Below are 27,810 nucleotides of genomic sequence, written 5' to 3'. Positions count from 1 at the left end.
ACCACATAAAGTGACACATAAAATGTATTTGACCCGTGTTTTAGATGACCTTTATACTATCAGCTCCAAATATCTAGTCTTTGATATGTGGTATTTTAGAACAAAGAACTTTCAAACAGTTGTACTACTTAAGAGACAAATCATATTATGTAAAATCTGCTGAATGAGGGTTCAGTACTCAATGACTTGGTTACTAACATACCCTGACATGTGTGCATGTACACATGAATTATAATAGTCAGTTGTTTGCATATATCTTTATTGTTTTAACAAAAACAATTTTACAATCAATCCATTATTCAGTGTAATTCTATACCATTGCCTGTATAAATATTTAGCAAAACACTGGTGGGTCTACTTCAGCTCAAATACAGGAATGGCAAATATTAGTCCAGCTTCTATGATCATCCTGCCAACAGGTACAACGTAAGCACCACTCCATTTGAGGTTTGTAACATATTTAAAAGATACAGAATTTTTTTCTCAACCATAACACAAGAAATCATATTTAGCAAAATTTATAATTTCAAAAATGTATAGTTCTTTCAAAATTCACTTATGATACAGATTAATCTCCATTAAAAATCAATTAACAATAGACATTTTTAAGGCACACCACAAGTCTGTCAGTTTAACTTGGTTTACTAGCTGCCATTGTATACAGATGTCAATTGCAGCTTTCCAAATCTTAAGTATTTTGGAGCTACTGGATTGATTGAAAAGAGACTTTTAAACATCAGATCATCTATACAATTTATACACGAGTGTCAGAACCCAATAAACCACCCATTGAGAAACTTACTCTATACAGTAGAAATGAGGAAGGGTGGGAGTTAAGTTAGCAGAAACATATACAATTACCAGCTCTGCATAAGTAAGCCTGTTTTATTGTACCCCCTCATTCTCTGGCAATGAGTTAAGAGTTCTGCAGGAGTATCGACTGTGAGGGTTACGATACTGAAGGTGGGTTGTATCAGCATCACAAGACTGTTCTGCCATAGGAGGAAGAGGAGGAGGAGGAGGAAGAAGCTGGGCATAACTGGACCATCTTGATCCAGCCCGAGCATGGTCCGAAGGGGAAAAGAAATACCTGAAACGATGTAGACGGGAACACACAGTTGAGAGATAAAAATGGGAGAAAAAAAGAACAGAAGACAAAGAGAAAAAGTGGTGAATATAAGAAAATGAAAGATACACATGCCTGAAAAAAATAAACAAACTAAAACACTGAGTTTTGGTTCAGGAAACTGACCATAGTAAGGCATTTCCATGCAACAGTTCAATGCCCTTTAACTATCTTTCACCTGTATTTTCAAACAGTTCCAACATCATGACGTAAACACAATATTTATCAGTATTCGGAGAGTTCAGAGATTGCAAAAAAAAACTATTTGGAAGTACAACACTGAAAAAAAAACAAGCGCACACAATACTGTGTCGATGTGATCCTTAATTTATTTAATCCATTCTAATTAGAACACATTACTGGTCCCACATTAAAAAAAGGGCACACGTCTACTGCGTTACTATATCCTCATCAGTACTTCCCATGGGTAACACTGGAGTGCTCACTGCATGTGAGGTGTCATTGTGTGCAGTTGCTGTTTAGAATGAAGATTACCGCATCTCAAAATTAGTTAATCTGTATTCACCTTTCAGCCTTAATATCTTTGCAGTATTTTCCTTAAATTTTCACAAATTAAGTTATTTATCGTCATTTTAATGTTAAATACACAAGGCTACAGAAGATGCAAAATAGATTTATTCCAACTCTGCTTCTGTAAAATAAAGCAACATGTGCCTCTCCTGAATTTCCTGCACACTGACTGTTCAAGAACAATGTCAAACTTATTCAGGAAAAAAAACTAGCAAACAAGGAAACAAAAAAAGATATGTAATTTTATAAAGCCTTTCATCCAAAGTTATTAGTAAGCAGGTTGCTGGTTGGTCTCATGAGATATCAGATGACGTTGGGGAAGGGAAAAAGGAGTTCACTTTTCATTCCTGTGTACATGCAACAAGCAGCAAAACAGCAAAGTTATTCCGGTTAGCTTGAGATCAGCTGTGTTTTCTGTCTGTTGAAAAGGGCATAATGTGTAGAAGGCAAGCTGTATCAAGGTTTCCTAAAAGAAAAAAAAATGAACATATACCTCTGCTTAACCACATTTCAAATCTGATGTAAATGAAGAGTTTAAGAGCAGATCCTGTTCATTTTTGGGATTTGTGTCGGGGTCAGAGGTTTACTCAGGAAGATTCCTCTTTATAACTAAGTAATAAATTTTAAAAATTGCTATGACTCAAAAATTTTCAAAAATACAGCTAAAGTAGAAGCAAAATGTTGAGTAATTTAAAATAAATGGAGCAGTAGCAGCATGATTCCACAGCATCTTGATTTTGGAACAAATCTTGCCACAGTACTCCATTCCTCAAATGTCAATTTTTTTATTTAAGCTCCACGAGGGGAAGATGGCCATTAGAAGCTAGAATGTGATCTACACTACCCAGCAGCAGTGAGAGAACAGCACTGGCAGATGCCCAAATACAGGTTACCCACCCACCTTCTCAGTGGGATATCACTCCATCACCCTTTACACATTCTTCACAACAAGTAGCTTCTAGATCCCCCCAACATAAAAAGAGAAAAGTTTCACTGAAGCCAATCAGTATTTGCTACAGGTTTTCATACATGGTCCCAGTGTCCATGGGACCCTGTGTAATGCCAACATGGTTAACACTTCAAAAATACCAGTCAAATGAAATTTATTAGCCCCCAAAATAGTGATTTGATGACTAAATTTCTCCAAATCTGCATCAGTGATTCTGAAGGCACTATTAACCTACCTTCCTCCAGTAGATGTTCCATTAAGTGTACTCTGTGAGCTTGTACTGCTTAATACTGTGGCTGAATTAAGAATTCCCAATGGCTGTTGGTTTAAGGCACTATTTACAGGACTTCCATCTCCCTTCAATATGCCAGTACATTTCCAATTGTCCATATAATTAGCTGGGAAAAAAAATCAAAGAAACTTCAGTCAACAGTGGCATGCAATTTAAGTATTTCAGAACCCCACTGAACACAAATTAACATTTCACAATTTTTATGCGATGGATCAAGCCTGGACATAGGCCAGTTATAAATAGTGCCTTAATGTAGCGCTTCACAGCTCCAGAAGGCGGGATGTCTCTCCTTTCAGTTCTTTGGTCTCTTAACAACAATAACCATCTTATAGGGCCATTCGATGATCACCAACCATCCAAGAAGTATTATTGATCTTTCATAACCAGCTTTCAGTTTACATCAGTATTCACAGTGCAGGTGAAACCAAAGGTTGAAATAATACTTCTTGCATTATTTAAACAACTGAATATGTCACATTACTATAAACTTTGTAGTAAGTAGATCTTGATGATAAACAAACATTCATGTGACAATATCCCTGTGTAACATAGTAATAATGCCAACAGCAGAATTGAAAGTGAAATAAAACCACCTCAGGCATAGCCACTCACCTGATTTTATTCCTGTAATGAGATCAGCAAATGACAATCTCTCAATAATTAAAATACTACACAATCAAAGTAAATGTTTGACATTAGCCTGTGTTTAGAAATTAAAGATCACCTTTCCATAATCTGACACATCCATCATCTCCAGAGGACGCCAAGACTGTACCAGTGATGTTCCAGCTCACACGCCATACCTGTGAGTTGTGGTCATCAAACTGGGCCACTGTCTGAAGTTCAAATTTTGTTGGCCCTCCCGAACCACTCAGTTCTTTTCTGGGGGAAAAGATGATAAAGGTTTAATGCTTATTTTTTTTATTAGTTATGCAGCAGCTTAGAAATCAGATTACTACAGAAATAGAGTGGTTATGTTGCTGCACTAGTAATCCAGAGGCCTGGAATAATAACCTAGAGACGCGAGTTCAAATCTCACTACGGCAGTTGGAGTATTTAAATTCAGTTAAACAATTCTGGAATAAAAAATAGTATCAGTTATGGTAACCATGAAACAACTGGATTGTTTTAAAAACCTAGATGGTTTTCTAACGTTGTTTAGGGAAGGAAATCTGCCATCCTTACCTGGTCTGGCCTATATGTGACTCTTAACTTCTCTCTGAAATGGCCTAACAAGCTACTCAGTTGTCACCACCACCTTCTCAAGGGCAATAAATGGTGATCTTGTCAGCAACGTCCATAGGAGCACAGGACTTAGGAGCAGCAGTAGGTCATTCGGCCCTTTCCACCATTCAATAAAATCATGGCTGATCTGGTTGTGGTCTCAACTCCACATTCCTGTCTGCCACCCATAACCCTCGACTTCCTTGTCTATCAAAAATCTAGCCATATCCTATGAATGAATAAAAAAAAACTATTGGAAGATCAGGGTGAAACAAAATGCAGCTGTCTTGGGCTGGTAATTATTTATCAAATAGATGTTTTTAGCATTGTTAAATCAGAATATCTTACAGAAAGAGCCCATCAAGCTCAACTGCTTCATAGTTCACTTAGAGCTAAACACTTAGCCCCATTTAATTTTTTTAGTTTATCCACATGCCTTTTTAAAGCTTTGTGGATTCTGTGCCTAGTGCTGTTTCTAATTGGGCATTCCATGTCCTAACAACTCTGTACAGAAATTTCTCCAAACCGCTCCCTTCAATCTTTTATTATTAAATCTAAAAAATAAAATTTATGAATGTTTTTTGTTAATTGTTTTCCATGTGGAATCGCTGCCTTTCAATTATGAACACTTGTGATGGGGAGAAGTATTGTAAAATAATGATCAAGTTTCAAGATCAAGACATGCAGCAAATTAATAGAAATGGAAAAAATGGTAAATACATTTTTACATTCATAGACTATTTTAGTTCTGCTAGAGATTTTTTGAACATTATTCACATGCTTTGATAAAGTGCTAATTAGTCAAATATTGCAACTTTAAACCCAAATGAGCACTGAGTTAAGCATCAGCCGTGGCTCAGTGGGTAGCCTTCTTTGCTACCAAACCAGGAGGTTGTGGTTTCAAGCGCACTCCAGAAACTTGAGCACATAATCCAGGCTGACACTTGGGTCAATATTTATCCCTCAAACAACGTCACTAAAACAGATTATCCGGTCATTATCTAATTACTGTTTATGGGACATTGCCGTGTGCAAATCTGCTGCCGTGTTTCCTACATTCCTACATTTTTGTGACTACATTTTTGAAGTGTTTCATTGACTGGAAGCCAGATGTCTTTGACAAAGTCTGATCCCTTGTCACTTATTCTATTTCCCTCCCAGGTTGAACCAGATGGTTCGTAACCTCTGTATCCTATTTGACCCTGATCTGAGCTTCTGACTCCATATCCTCTCCATCACTTCCTTAATGTCACCCGTCTCCACCTGCCTCAGCCATCTGCTGCTGAAGCCTTCATCCATGCTTTTGTTACCTCCAGACTTGACTATTCCAATTCTTTCTTGGCCGGTCTTTCATATTCCACCCAATATATCCATTCCAAAGATCTGCTACCCATATCCTATCCTGCACCAAGTCCCATTTACCCCTGTGCTTGTTGACCTACATAGGCTCCTGGTCAGGCAATGCCTTGATTTTAAAATTCTGATCCTTGTGTTAAAATCCTTCCATGGCTTCACCCTCTGTATAAAGATCCCATGGCACTATTTAAAGAACAGCAGCGAGTTTTAGCCAATATTCTTGTCTGAACTAACACCACAACAACAAAAAATATAGAACAACTGGTGATCACTCATTACATTTGTAACCTTTCCTAGTTCTGATGAAAGGTCACAGACTTAAAACGTTAACTCTGTTTCTCTCTTGGTAGATGCTGTGAGACCCACTAGTATTTCCAGCATTTTGTGTTTTTATTTCAGATTTCCAGCATCCATAGTATTTTGCTATTTGCTAATTGTAAAATACCTAGGCATTCTCCTACAATTCAAAATTGTCATGTGTGGTACTTCCGAACACCCCAAGAGACAAGACAAGATAATGCAAATTCTTTCTATCTCATAGCTTAAATACCAAATTATTTTGGAGATATTAAATACAGTAGGTAAACCAGAAATTAGGACTGAAGTAACTCCCACCTTAAGGGTTTTAGTGTGAAAATTCGAACATCTTTATTTGCTACTGCAAGAATATGGAAAGACCTTCCAAGGTTTGGTGCAAATGCAATATCGTGCACAGGATCAGTGACTGTAATTAGGGTTTCTGCTTTTGTGTACTTCCTAAAAACAAAACACAAATATCAAATCAGGATTTGTATCATTTATTCTTCTTTGCTCACGTTTTCCTTTCTCTTCAACCGTCAAACTGGAACTGCTGCTGCATATCGCAAGAGTTCCTTCTCTAGTGGGAGTTCAAGAAGAACAAGGCGGTGACAAAAAATGTCCCTCAACAGATGGAAGTAATTGCTTTAGAGATACCAAATACATTCTGTAGACCTGCAGATTGCAGAACTGTGATGACCTGCAGATACTCTTCCCATTTTCATGATCATTATTTAACATTACTGCTGAGGAAAGAGATATCAGTCACACCCACGAAATAAAAGTTAGAATTCAGGTCCATCAAGGCCACTGTTTACCAGCTGGTTTTTCAGTGTCTGTGATAGTGGGTCTGCAACCTTAAAAGAAAGGGATAGCACATCTTAGCATCTCACCAACTTAATCATTTGACAGCTATAATTTCTGGAAAGGTGCTGAGGGAAAGATATTGCTTTACTATATGATGCCTTTGCACATCAGCACCACTTGTACTTTTTATAGACAGTAGTTCATAGAATTCTTAAGAGATTTAGTTCCAGAAAAATTAGTTTTTTTTTAAACTGATAGTTGCTACAATATTACAATTTTAACCCGACTTCAAAAAGATAAATTTAGAGTCAGGGAATTGACTTAATGGAGAAATCTCAGGCCATACATTACCTGTAACTTTTAATTCAGTGATGGTCTCTCCTTGACTTTTCAATTGTTACAATCTTGTCAGGGCTTAGATGGACAACAGGGCCTGGCAGAAGTAACTACTATGATGGTTCAGTAAATAATTGCACTTTGTCGCGGAATCTTCAGCTGTACTGAGAGACCAGAAAGGTCCCAAGTTTTATCAATAGCCTGAGCTTTAAGCAGGTCTAAGCTGGGACAGCAGTGAGATAATGCTACAATTGGTTTCAGAGGCCCCAGGTTAAGGAGGAGATAAAACCCAACCAGGGGTCCTGCTTCTGAACCTGATCTACAGACGCTTGCTGAAATGCTTTGGCTCTCTGTGGGCAGAGGACACATTCATGATCTGACTTGGTGCAGGTGTTTCCTACACTCGAGAATCCTGCTACCATTCACTGTCTGGGTTATACATGAAGCTCTGGCACTTGGGTTACGACTTGACAGACGAACTGTTCATGAAACTTTATTCAGCATGTGCAGGCACCATCAGGAAAGGATGGGAGATTAACGGCATAAAAATGTACTTATTTCACGCTTACCTGGTGTTTTCATTATATTCATAAATTTGAACTTTCCCGCCTACATTTGTGCTGCTGTCGTCACTTCCTACTGCTATCATAGCAGGGTGAGAACGGGAACTGTAAGGAAAAATAACATTAGAAAATAAAAGTTTAAGATATTATTCTTAAGCCCTATATACAAATGATAGCAGCATGCAATTAAATCTGTACACGCCATAACTCTCACTGTGCTTGAAAGGTGTACTTATTAGTTAAAAAAAGTTTTCAAATGGACAGGGGAAACAAAAAGAAACAAAAGGAGATAATTTAGGCTAAACCCTTGGCTGATTGCAGTCTTGAATAATCTGGTTCAGAAACAGTTAATTGACTAGACTGGACAGCAGCTATTAAGATTCCAAACACAACTGACATATATATTTTTCCTGTTCAAAGACTGAGATGGGAGATGAGAGAATTTTTCTTTATCCACACAGCAAGTTGATGTGATCTGGAAAGCACTGCCTGAAAGGTTGGTGGAAGCTGATTCCGTAACAATGTTCGAAAGGGAACTGGATAAATATTTGAAAGGGAGAACACTGCAGGACTATGGGGAAAGAAGAAGGGACTGAGCTAATTGGATAGCTCTTCCAAAGAGCCGGCACAGGCACGATGGGCTGAATGGCGTCCTCCGTGCTGCAAGATTCTGTGAAAGCGAGGGATATTAGTGCTGGGAAACACAACACTTTTAATTTTTATCACCCAAGCATTCCTAAGTCAAATACAGTAGAGAACAACTTGTGCTAATGGCAAAACAAAACTAACAGAAGCTGACCACCTGAAAGGCAGTCATACAAGATGCAGAGATGATTGTGCCATTCTGGTCAAACACTCTCGAAATGGACTAATATTAATGGTTTTGCTTTTTAGGAATGGTATATGCATAATACAGTACAGATTACACAGTATTTACATGACAGAAACATGCCATACAGCCCAAGTGGCCCAAGACAATGTTTATGCTCCACACAGGCCTCCTACCTGACTTCATTTCATGCTCTCCGCATATCCTTCTATTCCCTTCTCCATGTTTATGGAGCTTACCCATAAAATGCATCTATGCTATTCACTTTAACTACTCCATATAGCATCAGTGAATGAAGAAATCTCATCAATTTATTTATAACAGCCTCTACAGTAGTTGAACATAAAGTTATTCTGAACTTGAAAGGCACCTTCAATAAGTTGCATAAAGAAGCTCATTATCAACCACAACCAAACTTATGCATTTACCTTTACAGATTTGCTATGTTATCCACAATTGGTGCACTGGCTTAAATTAAAATGCTCTCAATTGTGCTGTTAGGTGCAAATACCCATACATTCTCACCTGGAGGGGTTCCAGGAAATACAGCTGCAGCTCAATTTGCACGAGATCTCATGCTGCAATGACCACTGACTGAGGTTCATGACGTCTGGGGCCTCGTATATCCGCACAACGCCATCTGCAGAACACGTGGCTAGAACCAAGCCCATGTGTTTTGGAGCAAATTTTACATCAGTCACTGAGGTTCTGCTATCCACAAGCGTAGTCCTCTTCACCTGTTTGGAGATAGGCATTTATAGGCCTGTTAATGCAAATGCAGCTATTGACAACAATTTTTTTTTTCATTTCAATATCCTTCCTCATTTTCCCTCCTTTCCTTAAGACACTGACTCTTCCTAGCAGACAATTCCAATGGGTCCAGCAGCCCTTCAATACTTCACCTGGAGCCATTCCTCATGCAAGTGGTCAGTTATTGGACTGCAAGGGCTTCACAGCTGAATCTCGTCCTGTTTCTCACCTGACAGTGACACAGAGACATTCCAGGGCAGACCAAAGGTCAACAATCTGGAGCATGAATGCAGGAATCCTCATTTTTTCACCCCTCTCTCTAATGCAGGGGGTAAGCCAAATTGTGACGGCTAAGGGCAATGTTTAATTAAAGGAACATTCACCACAACCACAGCCTTCTAGTGCTGGCTTAATAAGAAGTGAACATTGTTAAGAACGACTGCTCCTGTCAAAGCCCCCAATCAAAATATACGATTCTGATTGTGATGGGACCAACGCACTGTTAATTCAATCCCGTCGCTCCACAGATCGGCTAATATATCATTTAAACTTTCCAAATTAAAGAAAGACCCAACCAAACGGTACCATCTATTAACCCCCGAATGAGGCTAACCAAACCAGGTGTCTTGAAATCAACAAATTAACTCTTTAATTAGAAGAACTAAAACACTATGAAGATATAAACAACATTCAAAATAGAAAAAATTACAGTCCTTGCAAATTTACAGTCCAATGTTGCTCAAGTCCTCACAGGATGTTGCTCTAAGTCCTCACAGGATGTTGCTCTAAGTCCTCACAGGATGTTGCTTTCCTTCTCCAGCGAATTTCAACAATTAACGACTTGCAAACACTTTCAACAGAATCAATCTGTCAGCATGAATTTACGAAAGGGAAATTATGCTTGACAAATCTACTAGAATTCTTCGAAGATCTAACTAGTAGAGTTGATGAAAGGGAGCCAGTGGATGTGGTTTATTTGGACTTTCAGAAGGCTTTTGATGAAGATAAGCAAGTAAAATTAAAGCGCATGGGATTGTGGGTAGTGTATTGCGATGGATAGAAAATTGGTTGGCGGACAGGAAACAAAGAGTAGGGATAAATGGGTCTTTTTCCGAATGGCAGGCAGTAAGGTACCGCAGGGATCGGTACTAGGACCCCAGCTATTCACAATATACATTAATGATTTAGATGAGGGAACTAAATGTAATATCTCCAAATTTGCAGATGACACAAAACTGGGTGGGAGGGTGAGTTGTGAGGAGGATGCAGAGAGACTTCAGGGTGATTTGGACAAGTTGGGTGAGTGGGCTAATGCATGGTAGATGCAGTATAATGTGGATAGATGTGAGGTTATCCACTTTGGTAGCAAAAACAGGAAGGCAGATTATCTGAATTCGCTGGAGTTCAGAAGAGTGAGGGGGGATCTCATAGAAACCTATAACATTCTAACAGGACTTTACAGGGTAGATGCAGGAAGGATGTTCCCTATGGTGGGGGAGTCCAGAACCAGGGGTCATAGTCTAAGGATATGGGGTAAACCTTTCAGGAATGAGATGAGGAGAAATTTCTTCACCCAGAGAGTGGTGAGCCTGTGGAATTCGCGACCACAGAAAGCAGCTGAGGCCAAAATATTGTATGTTTTCAAGAAGGAGTTGGATATAGCTCTTGGGTCTAAAGGGATCAAAGGGTATGGGGCGAAAGCGGGAACAGGCTACTGAGTTGGATGATCAGCCATGATCATAATGAATGACGGAGCAGGCTCGAAGGGCCAAATGGCCTACTCCTGCTCCTATTTTCTATGTTTCTAATCTGACTTCAAAGTTTTTGAGGGATAAAAGATGGTCACAGTCTAACTTCCCTTTCTTCAATTTAAATTACCAGAGATCTCTGTTTTGGCTTGATGTTTTAGAATTTTGAAAGATAATAATTAAACAGACTAAAATCCTATTCCTTCAGTTTAAATGGTTGAGAACTCTTTTTCAGGTGTCTGAACACCACAGCTGTCTATGTCCTCTGTTTGAGTGTTCTGTTAGAACAAACTGTCTTCAACTAAAAGCCAGTTCAAAATTGAAGTGCAACAAATGTATCGCATGAGACTCACTCCCAGTGGTTGTATGTATGGTAACGAGAATGCATCCTTTGAATCGCAGTCTCCAAATGGCTGTTTCTAAGGCAATGAAAATGCGCCTTCCTATAACTCCTGAGGCTTCCTGGTTCTTAAAGCAATACCGATCCTTTGCAAGCCTTAAAGACAAACCGCATATTCCCGGAAAAAAAACTACAGGACCATGACAACATATACAATATTCTGTCTCACAGGAATGTGCCCACTGAGAGGACTTTGTCTAACTTGTAACAGAACAACTGAAGCAGGATGACTAGGTGCACCATTCTCACCTTTGAGGCAGCAAGTTGTGGGTCAATCCCACTCTAAAGACTTGAGCACAAAAATCTAGGCTAATGCCCCAGTGCAGTACTGAGGGAATGCTACACTGTCGGAGGTGCTGTCTTTTGGACGAGATGTTAAACTGAGGTCTTGCTGGCATTCTCGAGTGGATGTAAGAGATTCCCTGCCACTATTTTGAAGAAGCGCAGGGGAGTTATCCCCGGTCTCCTGATCAATATTTATCGCTCAATCTACATCACCAAAACAGATTATCTGGTCATTACCATATTGCTATTTGTGGGCACTTGCTGTGCACAAATTGGTTGCCACGTGTACAATAGTGGCTGCACTTCAAAAGTACTTCATTGGTTGTAAAGCAATTTGGGACGTTCTGAGGTCAGGAAAGGTATTACATAAATGCATGTTCTTTCTTTTTACTTCAGTTGACATCTACTGCATTTTTCAATACATTGATCAGCTTGCAACCCAGAGCTGACTGATAATTGAAACAATAATGACCATTTTACTAGGCGCATAAAAATGTGTATTTCAACTTGAATAATTGTTTTGTCAATTAACAGAACATTGTCTTAAGATAAAATGATAATCTTTATAAATTAATTTTTTTGTTTAACCTCAGATGGATTAGTTGATCTGGGAACCGAAATGTGGTAAAACTGGGATTCCGCCACAATCTACTGCAAATAGAGCAGCACCAACCAAAACTTAGCAGCTCCAGTAATGAAAAGATCCAAACTCACCCAATGGCTTTGTCCCCGCAGTTTGTCATTAGACTCTCCCACGATCTCCTCCCACACAGCTGCGGTCCGATCGAAGGAGCAGGAGGCTAGCACTTGCCCAAATTCAGGGTGGGCCCATGTCACTCGCCATACTGACCCACTGTGTGTCTATAAAACAGGTTGTATAAAATACTGTACATTAGGTTAGAGAGAGCAGAGTGGCTCTAATGGTAAGCACCTCAGTTAGAATGGTAACCATATAATGTTACTGAATAGAAACAGGCCATTCGACCCAACTGGTCGATGCCAGTCAGTGTTAATGCTCCACACGAGCCTGCTCTCAACCTATTTCATCCAACTCTGTCAGCATGAGAGAGTTGTCCTACAAGGAGAGATTAAGTAGAACTGGCTTGTATTCTCTGGAGTTCAGAAGAATGAGAGGTGATCCCATTGAAATGTATAAAATTCGAAGAAGGGTTGACAGGTTAGATGCTGACAAGTTGTTTCCCCTGACTGGAGAGTCCAGAACTAGGGGTCATAGTCTCAGGATAAGGATTCGACCATTTAGGACTGAGGCAAGGAATCATTTCTTCACTCAGAAGGTTGTGAATCTTTGGAATTCTCTACCCCAGAGTGCTGGGATGCTCAGTCAGAGTATATTCAAGACTGAGATTGATAGATTTTTGGACACCAAGGGAATCAAGGGATACGGGGATAGGGCAGAAAAGTGGAGTTGAGGTAGAAATTATCTGACTGAAAGGTGTGGGGGGGGGGGGGGGGGGGCAGGCTCAAGGGGGTGTATGGAATCCTCCTGATCCTATTTCTTATGCTCTTATAACCTTTTATTCCTTTCTCTGTCGTGTGTTAATCGAGCTTTCCCTCAATCATCTTTCCCAGCTCAAGTCTTTCAACTTCACATTACTTGCAGTAAAATGTTTATTTCTTACCCCCCATCACCCCACCATTGCCCCAACCCTCCAAAGATGAGAGTCTCTCACTAGGACAAAGTGGAAGAGCACACTGCAGCTCTCAAAGGAACTATGTTTAACTTGCAGTTTGATATTTTTGTATTTCTGATTATCAAAGTTATTCCAGTTACTTGGAGGATTTGCAGATTTTAACAATTTGAAGGAGGCTTGACATGATACAATCAGTAACACACCAAGAACTCAGTTAGCACATCCAATTACGTCAGCATTTGGCATTTAAGCTGAAACAATAGTTATTTGCGACGGAGAGATTATGGAGTCTGATTTTTTCCAAGTTCAGATTCCTTGAGAGATTGGATAGCGTAAGCAGACACATTAAGAACAGTTGTAATTTGGTGTGCATGCCAACATGCATACAGTACAGTTGAGTTAAGAAGCACTAGCATTATCCTGAACCAGGCAGCAGCTCCTTACCTTCCAGCTAGCTGTGCAGTGCCACTCCCCAGTTTCACCTTTGTCCCACACCTGTCAAATCAATGCGGCATTCGTTAACAAAAATTCAACCGATTCGCAAAGGTTACTACATCAATAGTTTCTCCGCCCCCCACCCCAACCGCCACGTCAGCTGTATCTTTATTGGGAATAAAAGCTCCTGCCATTGCACCTCATTCATTGGTAATGGGACCATTACAATTGACTGCTGATGGACCAATGGATGCGATTATTGTAGCTTTGTCCCGAGTGGTGGCTAGGTGCTTCCCCACAGGGAATTGCTCGGCGAGCAATTTTTGTCTCTTCCCCGCTCCCATATGCCTGACAGAACATTACATAACAATACTGGAAGAAATGCAGGTCTAACTCCCCTGCTGACCTTCAAGGTCAGGGAATGAATGGCACGCAGCCAAAGGAAACCTGAGAGAATTGAAAATCAGAAAAATCCACTCTTCTCAATTCAACTTACGCTCAAATTGTGCCACAATGTGAGAGTCGGAATTGCTCGGCGAGCAATTTTTGTCTCTTCCCCGCTCCCATATGCCTGACAGAACATTACATAACAATACTGGAAGAAATGCAGGTCTAACTCCCCTGCTGACCTTCAAGGTCAGGGAATGAATGGCACGCAGCCAAAGGAAACCTGAGAGAATTGAAAATCAGAAAAATCCACTCTTCTCAATTCAACTTACGCTCAAATTGTGCCACAATGTGAGAGTCGGAAGTTTGTAGCGAGTAAGACCTGTGCTTTTCCTTACGTTAAATGAACATAGGAAGATAGGAACAGGAGTAGGCCATTCAGCCCCTCGAGCCTGTCCCGCCATTCAATGAGATTATGGCTGATCCGTGGCCTAACTCCATATACCTGCCGTTGGCCCAAATCCCTTAATATCGTGCTTAACAAAAATCTATCTATCTCAGATTTAAAATTAACAGCAGCTTCAACTGCTGTTTGTGGGAGTGAGTTCCAAACCTCTACCACCCTTTGTGTGAAGAAGTGCTTCCTAACATCTCTCCTGAACTGTCTGGTCCTAATTTTTAGACTATGCCCCCTAGCTTTAGAATCTCCAACCAGTGGAAATAGTTTATCTTTATCTAGCCTGCCTTTTCCTGTTAATATCTTGAAGACTTCGATCAGATCACCCCTTAACCTTCTAAATTCTAGCAAAAACAGGCCTAATTTGTGTAATCTCTCCTCTTAACTTAACCCCTGTAGTCCAGGTATCATTCTTGTAAACCTACGTTGCACTCCCTCCAAGGCCAATATATCCTTCCTATGGTGTGGTGCCCAGAACTGCTCACAGTACCCCAAGTGGGGTTTAACCAGGGTTTTGTACAATTGCAGCATAACCTCTGTGTCTTTATACTCCAATCCTCTAGATATAAAGGCGAGCATTCCATTAGCCTTTTTGATTATTTTCTGCACTTGCTCGTGGCATTTTAAAGATCTATGCAACTGAACCCCCAAGTCTCGTTGGACATTCACTGTACTTAACCTCTTCCCATTTAGAAAGTACCCTGCTCTATCCTTTTTTGGTCCAAAATGGATAATCTCACACTTGCCTGCATTGAAATCATCTGCCACAGTTTTGCCCACTCACCGAGTCCGTCAATATCTCTTTGCAATTTTATGCTATCATCTAGACTGTCTACAATGCCGCCTAACTTTGTATCAGCAGCAAATTTGGCTATATGACTTACTATGTCATCATCCAAGTTGTTAATGAATAATGTGAATAAATGAGGCCCCAACACAGATCCCTGTGGGACACCACTAGTTACATCCTGCCAATCGGAGTACTTACCCATTATCCCCACTCTGTTGCCTACCACTCAACCAACTTCCTAACCATGTCAATAATTTTCCCTCAACTCCATGAGCTTCTACCTTAGTTAACAGTCTCTTATGTGGGACTTATCAAATGTCTTCTGGAAGTCCATATAAATAACATCCACAGACATTTCCCTGTCCACTACTTTAGCCACCTCTTCAAAACATTCAATGAGATTTGTCAGGCATGAACTTCCCTGGTGAATCCATGAATCCATGCTGGCTGTCCCTGATTAACTGAAATTTTTCTAGGTGTTCAGTCACCCGATCCTTGATTATAGACTCCAGCAATTGTCCAGCACAGATGTCAGGCTAACTGGTCTGTAATTTCCTTGGTTTCCCCCTTTCACCCTTCTTAAAAAGTGGAGTGACATGTGCAACTTTCCAATCCAGAGGGACCACTTCTGAATCTAGGGAACTCTGAAAGACTATAGTTAAGGCATCTATAATGTGCTCCCCTACTTCCTTTAACACCCTCGGATGGAAACCATCAGGCCCTGGGGATTTCTCACCCTTTTAGTTCCGTTAATTTCTTTGTTACTGATGTTTTACTTACGTTCATTATATAAAGTCCCTGTCCCCTATCGGCTATTAATTTTTTCGGGACTTCCGGCAAGTTATCCTCCTTTTCAACTGTAAATACTGAGGCAAAGTAATTGTTCAACATGTCTGCCATTTCCCCATTATCAATGACAATATCTCCATTTTTATCTACATTGCTCTTGATCACCCGTTTTCCCTTTATGTAACTACAAAATGAAGCACTAACAGACACTGAAAGTATAAGAGACTCTTAAGGGACTAATAACACAGTGTAATGGCCTTGCAGTTAAAGTCACTTCATAAACTAGTCAAGCTTAGTTTTTAGTGTACACTGTTTTATGAACTCCGTAGGTGTACTGGAGCTCAGAGCACTATTGAGCACCTATTCGAAATATAACCAGCATGTTATTCACCAGATCAGTATTAATTACAGTTTATAGCATTCTGCTGAACTTGTCCATGCCAGTGTGAGCCTGCTTCTACTCTGCCTCATCTCACTAAATCAGCATAGCCTATTCCTTTCTCCCTCTTGTGTTTACCTAGCTTACTCTTAAATATACCTATGCGAGTTACCTCATCTACTTCTCATGGTAGCAAGTTCCACATTCTAACCACTGTCTGGGTAAAGAAGTATCTCTAGCATTCCCTATTGGATTTATTAATGTCTTATATTTATGACCTCGAGTTTTAGACTTCCCAAGAAGTGGCAACATTTTCTCTACGTCTGGTTCAACCTATTCTAGCTCATCCTTTATGATAGAACGTGTAGTCTGTTTATTATAGCATCTGTTTTGGCCTTAACTGCCTTACACATAAGCCCATTCCAAACAATGATCAATCAGCTTGACTCAGTAATAGCACTCTCAGCTCTGAATCAGATGTGGGTACAAGCCCTGCTTTTGGATTTGAACACACATTCAAGGCAGGTACTAGAGTGCAGTGCTGAGGGAATACTCCATTGTAAGAAGTGCCATCTCCTAGTTCAGGTAGGTATGAAGGATCCTATGCATTATTCAGAGGAGTTCTCCTAGTGTACTAGCCAACAATTACCCCTCGTCCAAAATAGATTAGCTGGTCATTCATTTTATAGCTGTTTAAGGTCACAAGTCTAGAAGGCAGCATTCCAACAGCTCAAGGCTGACACCCAAATACAAATCCGGAAGATAAAGGACAAGAGGTGGGAAGAGAAAAGCCGAGAGATCGAACAATATGCTGACCATCATGACATGTAAAGCTTTTTTGAAACCACCAGGGCCATTTATAGACCAAGGTAAAATGGACAAAATCCCCTTCACTCACAGGATGGCATCTCTCTTCTTAAGGATGACAATGCATCCGCCAACACTGGAAAGAACATTTTCAACAACTCCTCGACTGTGAATCCACAGTGGTAGCTGATAGGATACTAGCGGATAGCCTGGAGACTGTGGTACAATCCATGGATGAACCACCATCGATGGGAGAGCTGCAACAAGCAATCAATCAAATGCGGCCTTGATGGTACTCCAGTTGAGATCTTCAAAGCTGGTGGGCTTTTGCTCACATCAAGACTCCATGCACTCATCCTACAGATTTGGGACGAAAAAGATCACCCCAACCCTCTGAATTCAGGAATGCGACAACTGTAACTATCTTCAAGAAGGGAGATAAATTCTGCTGTGGAAACGATCAAGGTATTTTCCTCTTGTCCACAGCAGAGAAAATCCTGACACACATTCTCCTGAATCGCCTACTTCCTGTGGCTGAGGAAATCCTCTCAGAGACACAGTGTGACTTTAGACCTTCCAGAGGAACCTCTGACATGGTCTCTGTTGCCAGACAAATCCAAGAAAAATGTTGAAAACACCAGGAACTCTTCAATTGCATTCATTGACCTGGCCAAAGCATCTGACTTAGTAAATTGAGAGGCTCTGTGGAATGTGCTCCAAAGATATGCATGTCCAAGAAAGTTCATCACAATCCTACGATTGCTTCCTGATAATATGACTGCAATTGTCTTGAGTGGGAGATCTGAAACAGACACCTTCAAAATCTGAACCGGGGTCAAACAAGGCTGTGTGATAGTCCCCATATTATTTACAATCTCCCTGACAATGGCTATTCACCTCATCAAAGATTAACTGCACTCTGGTGTGAGTATTAAATACCGGTTGGATGGAAAACTCTTCAACCACTGTCGTCTCTGTGTCAAAACGAAACTGATCACCACCGACATATATGATATACAGTTTGCGAATGAGTCATAGTCACAGACTAATACAGCACAGAAACAGGCCCATTGTGCCTGTGCCAGCCATCAAGCACCTATCTATTCTAATCCCATTTTCCAGAACTTGGCCAGTAGCCTTGTATGCTATGGTGTTTCAAGTGCTCATCTAAATACTTCTTAAATGTTGTGAGGGTTCCTGCCTCTACTACCTCTTCAGGCAGTGTGTTCCAGATTCCAACCACCCTCTGGGTGAAAACATTTTTCCTCAAATCCCCTCTAAACCTCCTGCCCCTTACCTTAAACCTATACTCTCTGGTTATTGACACCTCCACTAAGGGAAAAAGTTTCTTCCTATCTCTGCCCCTCATAATTTTGTATATCTCAATCAGGTCCCACCTCAGCCTTCTCTGCTCCAAGGAAAACAACCGTAGCCTATCCAGTCTCTCTTCATAGCTGAAATGCTCCAGCCCAGGCAACATCTGGGTGAATCCCCTCTGCACCCTCTCCAATGCAATCACATCCTCCTTTAGTGTGGTGCCCAGAACTGTACACAGTACTCCAGCTGTGGCCTAACTAGCGTTTTATACAGCTCCCTGCTCTTATATTCTATGCCTCGGCTAATAAAGCCAAGTATCCCATATGCCTTCTTAACCACCTTATCGACCTGTGCTGCTGTCTTCAGTGATCTATGGACAAGTACACCAAGGTCCCTCTGACCCTCTGTATTTCCTAGGGTCCTACCATCCATTGTATATTCCCTTGCCTTGTTAGTCCTCCCAAAATGCATCACCTCACGCTTCTCAGGATTAAATTCCATTTGCCACTGCTCCGCCCATTTTACCAGCCCATCTATATCATCCTGTAATCTAAGGCTTTCCTCCTCACTATTTATGACACCAATTTTCGCGTCAGCTGCGAACTTACTGTTCATACCTCCTATATTCACATCTAAATCATTAATGTAGACTACAAACAGCAAGGGTCCCAACACCGATCCCCGTGGTACCCCACTGGTCACAGCCTTCCACTCACAAAAACAACCCTCAAACATCACCCTCTGCCTCCTGCCACTAAGCCAATTTTGGATTCAATTTGTCAGACTGCCCTGGATCCCATGGGTTCTTACCTTCTTGACCAATCTCCCATGCGGGACCTGATCAAAAACCTTACTGAAGTCCATATAGACTACATCAATTGCTTTATCCTCATCTCCACATCTGGTCACCTCCTTGAAAAATTGAATCAAATTTGTTACACATGATCTCCCCCTGACAAAGCCATGCTGACTATCCTTGATTAATCCCTGGCTCTCCAAGTGGAGATTAATCCTGTCCCTCAGAATTTTTTCCAGTAGTTTCCCTACCACTGATGTTAGACTCTTCTTCATCTTTGCCCTCCTTGTCTTGAGAGACAATCAATAAGTGCCTAGAGGTGGTCAGTGGTTTGTGAAGCAGCGCCTGGAGTGGCTATAAAGCCCAATTCTAGAGTGACAGGCTCTTCCACAGGTGCTGCAGATAAAATTGGTTGTCGGGGCTGTTACACAGTTGGCTCTCCCCTTGCGCTTCTGTCATTTTTCCTGCCAACTGCTAAGTCTCTTCGACTCACCACTCTTTAGCCCCGCCTTTATGGCTGTCCGCCAGCTCTGGCGATCACAGGCAACTGACTCCCACGACTTGTGATCAATGTCACAGAGCTTCATGTCGCGTTTGCAGACGTCTTTAAAGTGGAGACAAGGACAGCCGATGGGTCAGATACCAGTGATGAGCTGGCTGTACAATGTGTCCTTGGGGATCCTGCCATCTTCCATGTGGCTCACATCGCCAAGCCATCTCAAGCGCCGTTGGCTCAGTAGGGTGTATATGCTGAGGATGTTGGCCGCCTCGAGGACTTCTGCGTTGGAGATATGGTCCTGCCACCTGATGCCAAGGATTCTCCGGAGGCAGCGAAGATGGAACGAATTGAGACGTCGCTCTTAGTGGACATATGTTGTCCAGGCCTCGTTGCCGTAGAGCAAGATATTGAGGACACAGGCTTGATACACTCAAACTTTTGTGTTCCATGTCAGTGCGCCATTTTCCCACACTCTCTTGGCCAGTCTGGACATAGCAGCGGACACATTTCCCATGCGCTTGTTGATTTCTGCATCGAGAGACAGGTTACTGGTGATAGTTTTTTTTTTAGATTTAGAGATACAGCACTGAAACAGGCCCTTCGGCCCACCGAGTCTGTGCCAACCATTAACCACCCATTTATACTAATCCTACACTAATCCCATATTCCTACCACATCCTCACCTGTCCCTACCACCTACCTATACTAGGGGCAATTTATAATGGCCAATTTACCTATCAACCTGCAAGTCTTTTGGCTGTGAGAGGAAACCGGAGCACCCGGAGGAAACCCACGCAGACACAGGGAGAACTTGCAAACTCCACACAGGCAGTACCCAGAATTGAACCACCTCCAGAGCGTGGTCGCCGATATTAATGGATGGAGCATTTCTGACGTCCTGTCCCATGATGTTCATTTTCTTGAGGCTAATGGTTAGGCCAAATTCGTTGCAGGCAGCTGCAACCCTGTTGATGAGACTCTGCAGACACTCTTCAGTGTGGGATGTTAATGCAGCATCGTCAGCAAAGCAGAGTTCCCTGATGAGGACCTTCCGTACTTTGGTCTTCGCTCTAAGATGGGCAAGGTTGAACAACCTGCCATCTGATCTTGTGTGGAGGAAAATTCCTTCTTCTGAAGACTTGAATGCATGTGAGAGCAGCAGGGAGAAGATGATCCCAAACAGTGTAGGTGCAAGAACACAGCCCGATTTCACGCCACTCAGGATAGGAAAGGGGTCTATGCTGAATTGTGCCTTTCATTTTGTCATCGAATGAGGTGATGATACTTAGTAGCTTTGGTGGACATCCGATCTTTGCTAGTAGTTTGAAGAGACCACGTCTGCTGACGAGGTCAAAGGCTTTGATAAGCATGAAAGCAACATAGAGGGGCATCTGTTGTTCACGGCATTTCTCCTGTAGCTGGCGAAGGGAGAACAGCATGTCAATGGTGTATCTCTCCGATCGAATGCCACACTGTGCCTCAGGGTAGACACGCTCAGCCAGCTTCTGGAGCCTGTTTAAAACGACTCGAGCGAAGACTTTCCCCACTATGCCGAGCAGGGAGATTCCATGGTAGTTGTTGCAGTCAACGCGGTCACCTCTTGTTCTTGGTGATGATATTGGCATTGCTCATGTCCTGTGGTACTGCTCCCTCATCCCAGCACAGGCAAAGCAGTTGGTTCATGGAGTGCTGAGAGTATAGCAGGCTTGGAACTCTTGATTATTTCAGGGGTAATGCCGTCCTTCCCAGGGGCTTCCCCACTGGCTAGAGAATCAATGGCATCACTGAGTTCCAATTTTGTTCAGTTCGTCCAGCTCATCCATGACTGGCAGAGACTGGACTGCATTGAGGGCGGTCTCAGTGACAACATTTTCCCTGGAGTACAGTTCTCGGTAGTGCTCCACCCAGCGGTCCATTTGCTTGCGTTGATCAGTGATCGTGTCCCCTGAGATAGACTTGAGGGGGGTGATCTTCCTGATGGTTGGCCCAAAAGCTCTCTTAATGCCATCATACATTCCTCGAATCTGTGTCGGAGGCCAGCTGAATACAACTGCATAGGTGTTGCCAGTAGTCATTTGCTGCTTTAAGTGCTACAGATGTTAACTCGCTGGGGGCTTTCTTGTAGTTCAGCAGTGCAATGCGCTTAGCAGCTATGACAGGTTCCAGCTCTTCAAAGTGAGATTGAAACCAGTCTGCATTCTGCTTCTCACGTTTGCCATAGGTGGACATTGCTGAGTCACAGATGGCGTCTGATGTGAGCCCAGTTAATACTGGGGACTATTATTACCCTATTATTTTTGCACCTCTCTGAGATTTGCCTACATATCTGCTCCTTGACTGTTTGGAGATCTGTAGTACACTCCCAGCCAAGTGATTGCCCCCTTTTTGTTTTTAGGTTCTACCCATATTGCCTCATTTGAAGAACCTTCGAAGATATCATCCCTCCTTACTGCAGTAATTGACTCCTTGGTCAATAGTGCAATGCCACCTCCTCTTTTACACCACCCCCAACCTCCCCCCACCCTCGGTCACGCCTGAAGATTCTATACCCTGGAATATGGAGCTGCCAGTCCTGCCCTTCCCTCAACCGTGTCTCTGTGATAACAATAATATCATATTCCCATGTGTTAATCAATGCCTTCAATTCATCTGTCTTTCTTGTAAGACTCCTTACGGTAAAATAGATGCAATCCAGCCTTGCATTATTCGCTTGTGCCTTAACAGGTCTATATTTGCTCTGCCTTCCAGGCTGACTTAGTTTCTGTTCTATATTTGGCTGTGCATCACCCCCTACGGTACTTCTACTCTGTATCCCAGCCCCCTGCCAAATTAGTATAAACCCTCCCAGCAAGGATGTTGGTCCTGCTCTGGTTCAGGTGCAACCCGTCCTACTTGTACGACTCCCACCTTAGCCAGAAACAGACCCAGTAATCCAGGAAACTAAAGCCCTCCCTCCTGCACCATCTCTTCAGCCACTCATTCATCTGCTCTATTCTCCTATTTCTAAACTCACTAGCATGTGGCACCGGGAGTAAAAAATAGAGATTACAACTTTTGAAGTCCTGCTTTTTAATCTGCAACCTAACTCCCTAAATTCTTGTTGCAGGACCTCATCCCTCTTTCTACCTATGTCGTTGGTACTAATGTGAATCATGACCTCTGACTGTTCACCCTCTCCCTTCAGAATGTCCTGCAGCCGCTCCGTGACATCCTTGACCCTAGCACCAGGGAGGCAACCTACCATCCTGGAGTCACGTTTGAGGCCACAGAAATGCCTATCTGTACCCCTCACGATAGAATCCCCTATCACTATAGCTCTTCCACTCCTTTTCCTCCCCTCCTGTGCAGCTGAGCCACCCATAGTGCCACAGACTTGGCTCTTGCTGCATTATCCTGAGAAGCTATCTCCCCCAAAAGTATCCAAAGCGGAAAATCTGTTAGAGAGAGAGATGGACCCAGGGGACTCCTGCACTACCTGCCTAGTTCTTCTACTCTGCCTGGCAGTCACCCATTTCCTTTCTACCCTAGCAGTCTTTACCTACAGTGTGACCACCTCTCTGTACATGCTATTCACGATGATCTCAGCCTCGCGGATGCGCCACAGTGTCTCCAGCCGCTGCTCCAGATCCGAAACGCAGATTTCAAGTAGCTGCAGCTGGATCACTTCCTGCACACGTGTTCGCCCTTCACACTGGAAGGGTCCCTGACTTCCCACATTGCACAGGAGGAGCACTACATGCTGTGGAGCTGCAGCGTCATTACCCACTCCGCACCAGATTTGCAAACCACTCTCGATCTCTTCAATTCTGCTTACAAGAGACTCGGCCTGTCCTTGAATGTTGACAAAATAAAACTCATATCAATCCACACCTGGTCAGCCAAATATTCCACCTCCTGTATATTTTGAAGGAGACACTCTGGAATATGTTGAGCAGTTCCCATACCTCGACAGCCACCTCTCTCAAAAGGCCACCAAAGACGAGGCGATCCAACACCGGATCAGCTGCGCCAGCTCAACTTTGTACAAACTACAGCAGCGAGTGTTTGATAAGACCTCCGCAAGTCAACAGAAATCCTAGTGTACAGAGCAGTTATTGTGACCACACTCCTGTACTGCAGTGAGACCTAGACGGTGTATCAGCGACAGGTAAAGAGTGTTCGAGAAATGCCTTCGCTGCGTACTGCGAATTCAATGGAGGACCAAACAAATGATAGTGTCTGCTTGTACGATCACATCAAGAGTGATGTCCCTCTAAGTACTTAGTATGCTAATGAGCTAAGTATCAGGATGTAGTCATGTGACTACAAGCCAGCATCACACTGCAACTTTAACACCCAGATGAAGGTTCTGTAAATAGTTTGCTCTGTACTATATAGTTGTTAATAAACCTGTTAGAGAGCTTCAGCAAACTGGACTCCACGCATCTCATTTATGTTGCACAAGACAACATAAAAAACTCATTACAATATCCTTCTTGAAGCCAGTTCCACAGGCAACACACCAAGGCTCCTTAGAAAGCACCTTCTAAACCCATGACCTCTACTACCTAGAAGTATAAGGGCAGCAGATGCATGGAAACACCACTAACTGCAAGTTTTCCTCCAAGTCACACAGCATCCTGACTTGGAACTACATTGCCGTTCATTCACTGTTGCTGGCTCAAAATCCTGGAACTCCCTTCCTAACAGCACTGTAGGTGTACCTACCCCACATGGACTGCAGCAGTTCAAGAACTTGCCACGCCCCTAGCCAAGCTGTTCCAGTACAGCTACAACACTGGCATCTATCCTGCAATGTGGAAAGTTGCCCAGGTATGTCCTGTAAACAAAAAGCAGGACAAGTCCAACCCGGCCAATTACCGCCCCATCAGCCTACTCTCAATCATCAGCAAAGTGATGGAAGGTGTCATCAACAGCGCCATCAAGCGGCACTTACTTAGCAATAACCTGCTCAGTGACGCTCAGTTTGGGTTCCGCCAGGACCACTCAGCTCCTGACCTCATTACAGCCTTGGTTCAAACATGGACAAAAGAGCTGAACTCCAGAAGTGAGGTGAGAGTGATTGCCTTTGATATCAAGGCAGCATTTGACTGAGTATGGCATCAAGGAGCCCTAGCAAAACTGAGGTCAATGGGAATCGGGGGAAAAGCCTCCGCTGGCTGGAGTCATATCTAGCACAAAGGAAGATGGTTGTGGTTGTTGGAGGTCAATCATCTGAGCTCCAGGACATTACTGCAAGCGTTCCTCAGGGTAGTGTCCTAGGCCCAAGCATCTTCAGCTGCTTCATCAATGACCTTCCTTCAATCATAAGGTCAGTCGTGGGAATGTTCGCTGATGATTGCACAATGTTCAGCACCCTTCGCGACTCCTCAAATACTGAAGCAGTTCGTGTAGAAATGCAACAAGACCTGGACAATATCCAGGCTTGGGCTAATAAGTGGCAAGTAACATTTGCGCCACACAAGTGCCAGGCAATGTCCATCTCCAACAAGAGAGAATCTCACCATCTCCCCTTGACATTCAATGGCATTACCATTGCTGAATCCCCCACTATCAATATCCTAGGGGCTACCATTGACCAGAAACTGAACTGGAGTAGCCACATAAATACCGTGGCTACAAGAGCAGGTCAGAGGCTAGGAATCCTGAGGCGAGTAGCTCACCTCCTGACTCCCCAAAGCCTATCCACCATCTACAAGGCACAAGTCAGGAGTGTGATGGAATACTCTCCACTTGCCTGGATGGGTGCAGCTCCAACAACACTCAAGAAGCTTGACACCATCCAGGACAAAGCAGCCCGCTTGATTGGCACCCCATCCACAAACATTCACACCCTCTACCACCGACACACAGTGGCAGCAGTGTGTACCATCTATAAGATGCACTGCAGCAATGTACCAAGGCTCTTTAGACAGCACCTTCCAAACCCGCGATCTCTACCAACTAGAAGGACAAGGGCAGCAGATGCATGGGAACACCATCACCTGGAAGTTCCCCTCCAAGTCACACACCATCCTGACTTGGAACTATATCGCCGTTCCTTCACAGTTGCTGGGTCAAAATCCTGGAACTCTCATCCTAACAGCACTGTGGGTATACCTACCCCAAATGGACTGCAGCGGTTCAAGAAGGCAGCTCACCACCACCTTCTCAAGGGCAATTAGGGATGGGCAATAAATGCTGGCCTGGCCAGTGATGCCCACATCCCATGAATGAATAAAAAAAAAGAAGGCAGCTCAGCAACAACTTTTCAAGGGCAATTAGGGATGGGCAATAAATGCTGGCCTAGCCAGCGACGCCCACATTCCAGGAACGAATAACAAAGAAATTCCTGCAAAATCAACTTTGATGGACTGGGCACTCTGTCCAGTTGCCCAAAAACAGTTTCTCCTGCCAGGACCTGTTTTCTCAACTCTCAACGCTCCAGGGGAGGACAAAGAAAATGCTTCAAAGACACTCTGAAGCTCACCTTGAAGGGTAGCAGCATTGACATTGATGACTGGGAGGAGCTTACTACCAATCATTCAAAATGGCAACAACTTGTCCATCAAGCTACATCATGCTTTCAGTCCAAATGCCTTAACGATGAGGCAGAGCGGCAGCAGAGAAGGAAGGAAAAGGAAGCAAATCCTGCACTCTGGATCCCACTACCTGGTGGGACGCCCTGCCCCATGTGCCCAAAAGATCTTCAGGTCGAGAATCGGCCTGTTCAGTCACATGAAAGCCCATGGCAGAAACTCATGACCCTGAGAAGATGTCATCCTCGAATCGAGGGACAAGCGATGATGGGACAGTTGCTTGCAAATAGCTACCACATTCCCTTTATAATAGTTACTCCACTTCAAATGAACTCACTGACTTGGATGTACTTGGCCTGAGATCCATCCATATCACACAATACTGACATGTCCCCATCTTGACACATCCAATGCTGCCAACACTCAGCAGGTCAGGCAGAAGCAGAGGGTATGAACTATCAGTAAAACTAATGGGAGATGTATCAGTATTGTATGAAATGGACAATGTTGCATGAAATAGATGGATTGTACAAAATGGACGAATAGTACATGAAACGAAGAGGCACATCTAGCGATACCGGCGTTGTCAGTAGTGTGGTCACTCAGACATGCAATTCAGACTATATCTGTAGTGGACGTGGACATGAGCTCATTGGCCAAATGGCCTGCTCCCCAGTTGCATTTCCCACTTTCGCTCCCCTCACACATGGGACTGAGAATGGTAATGGTCAGTGAGAGACAGAGAGAAAGCAAGAAATCGCGGCTGGGGACCGAACCTTAAAATTATTTTAAAAATCTTTCAGGAGTGAAATTAGGAAACGCTTCTACACATAAAGAATGGTAGAAGTTTTGGACTCTCTTCCACAAACATCAATTGTTAATTTTAAATCTGAGATTGATTGATTTGTTATCTCAAGGTATTAAGGGATGTGGAGCAAAACTAATCTTCCAGAGTGAAGCCTAATCCACCCCCACCCCAGGCCCTGGCCTCAGGCTCCAATCCCAATCCACCCCCCACCCCCACCACCACGCCATCCTCAGGCTCCAAACCCCAGGCCCAATCTCACCCACACCCCCGCCCCCAGCTTCAGGCTCCAATCCCCACTCCCCCGGTTTGAAGGCCCAAACCCACCCCACCCGGCTTCAGGCTCCAATCCCCAGCCCCCAATCCCCCAGCCTGTGGCCTCAATCCACCCCTGCCCCCAAACACCGGCCTCAGGCCCCAATCCCTGGCTTCCCCACCTTCACGCTCTGATCGCTGGAGCAGGTCGCCATCCTCCGCCCGTGGAAATCGAAGGAAACATCGTGGATCAGGTCCTTATGATCCGCCGCGATACTCTTGGCCACGAACATCTCCCGGATCCGATAGAGACAAATTACAACAAATCAAGGCTGAAACCCAGGGCCTGTGGCTCGTATCAAGAAGGCAGATCCTTGGCGCCTGGGCTGGAATGACAGGGGGAAGCCGACAAGTGGCGTTCTAGCCGACTA

At 43.1% G+C, this 27,810-nt stretch overlaps 1 protein-coding gene across 2 annotated transcripts; it reads right to left on the bottom strand.

Moving 5' to 3' along the window:
* Nucleotides 1-242: 242 nt before the first annotated feature.
* seh1l (SEH1-like (S. cerevisiae)) lies at nt 243-27,810 on the bottom strand. 2 transcript variants are annotated; one of them, XM_068031192.1, is made up of 9 exons: nt 27,562-27,810; nt 13,590-13,640; nt 12,208-12,354; nt 8,836-9,047; nt 7,488-7,586; nt 6,094-6,234; nt 3,623-3,780; nt 2,842-3,004; nt 243-1,090 (listed from the first exon to the last, which is right to left on the bottom strand). In XM_068031192.1, exons 1-9 carry the CDS (start codon nt 27,670-27,672, stop codon nt 886-888), a joined length of 1,287 nt encoding a protein of 428 aa, XP_067887293.1. In that variant the 5' UTR covers nt 27,673-27,810; the 3' UTR covers nt 243-885. The 2 variants fall into 2 exon arrangements, with proteins under 2 accessions (XP_067887293.1, XP_067887291.1); XM_068031190.1 differs by lacking the exon at nt 243-1,090 and adding an exon at nt 1,144-2,123.

This window comes from Heterodontus francisci, chromosome 5 (genome assembly GCF_036365525.1).
Source record: "Heterodontus francisci isolate sHetFra1 chromosome 5, sHetFra1.hap1, whole genome shotgun sequence".
NCBI lineage: Eukaryota > Metazoa > Chordata > Chondrichthyes > Heterodontiformes > Heterodontidae > Heterodontus > Heterodontus francisci.
The sequence above is the reverse complement of the archived record's forward strand: the minus strand, read 5'-3'. Positions and strand labels throughout refer to the sequence as shown.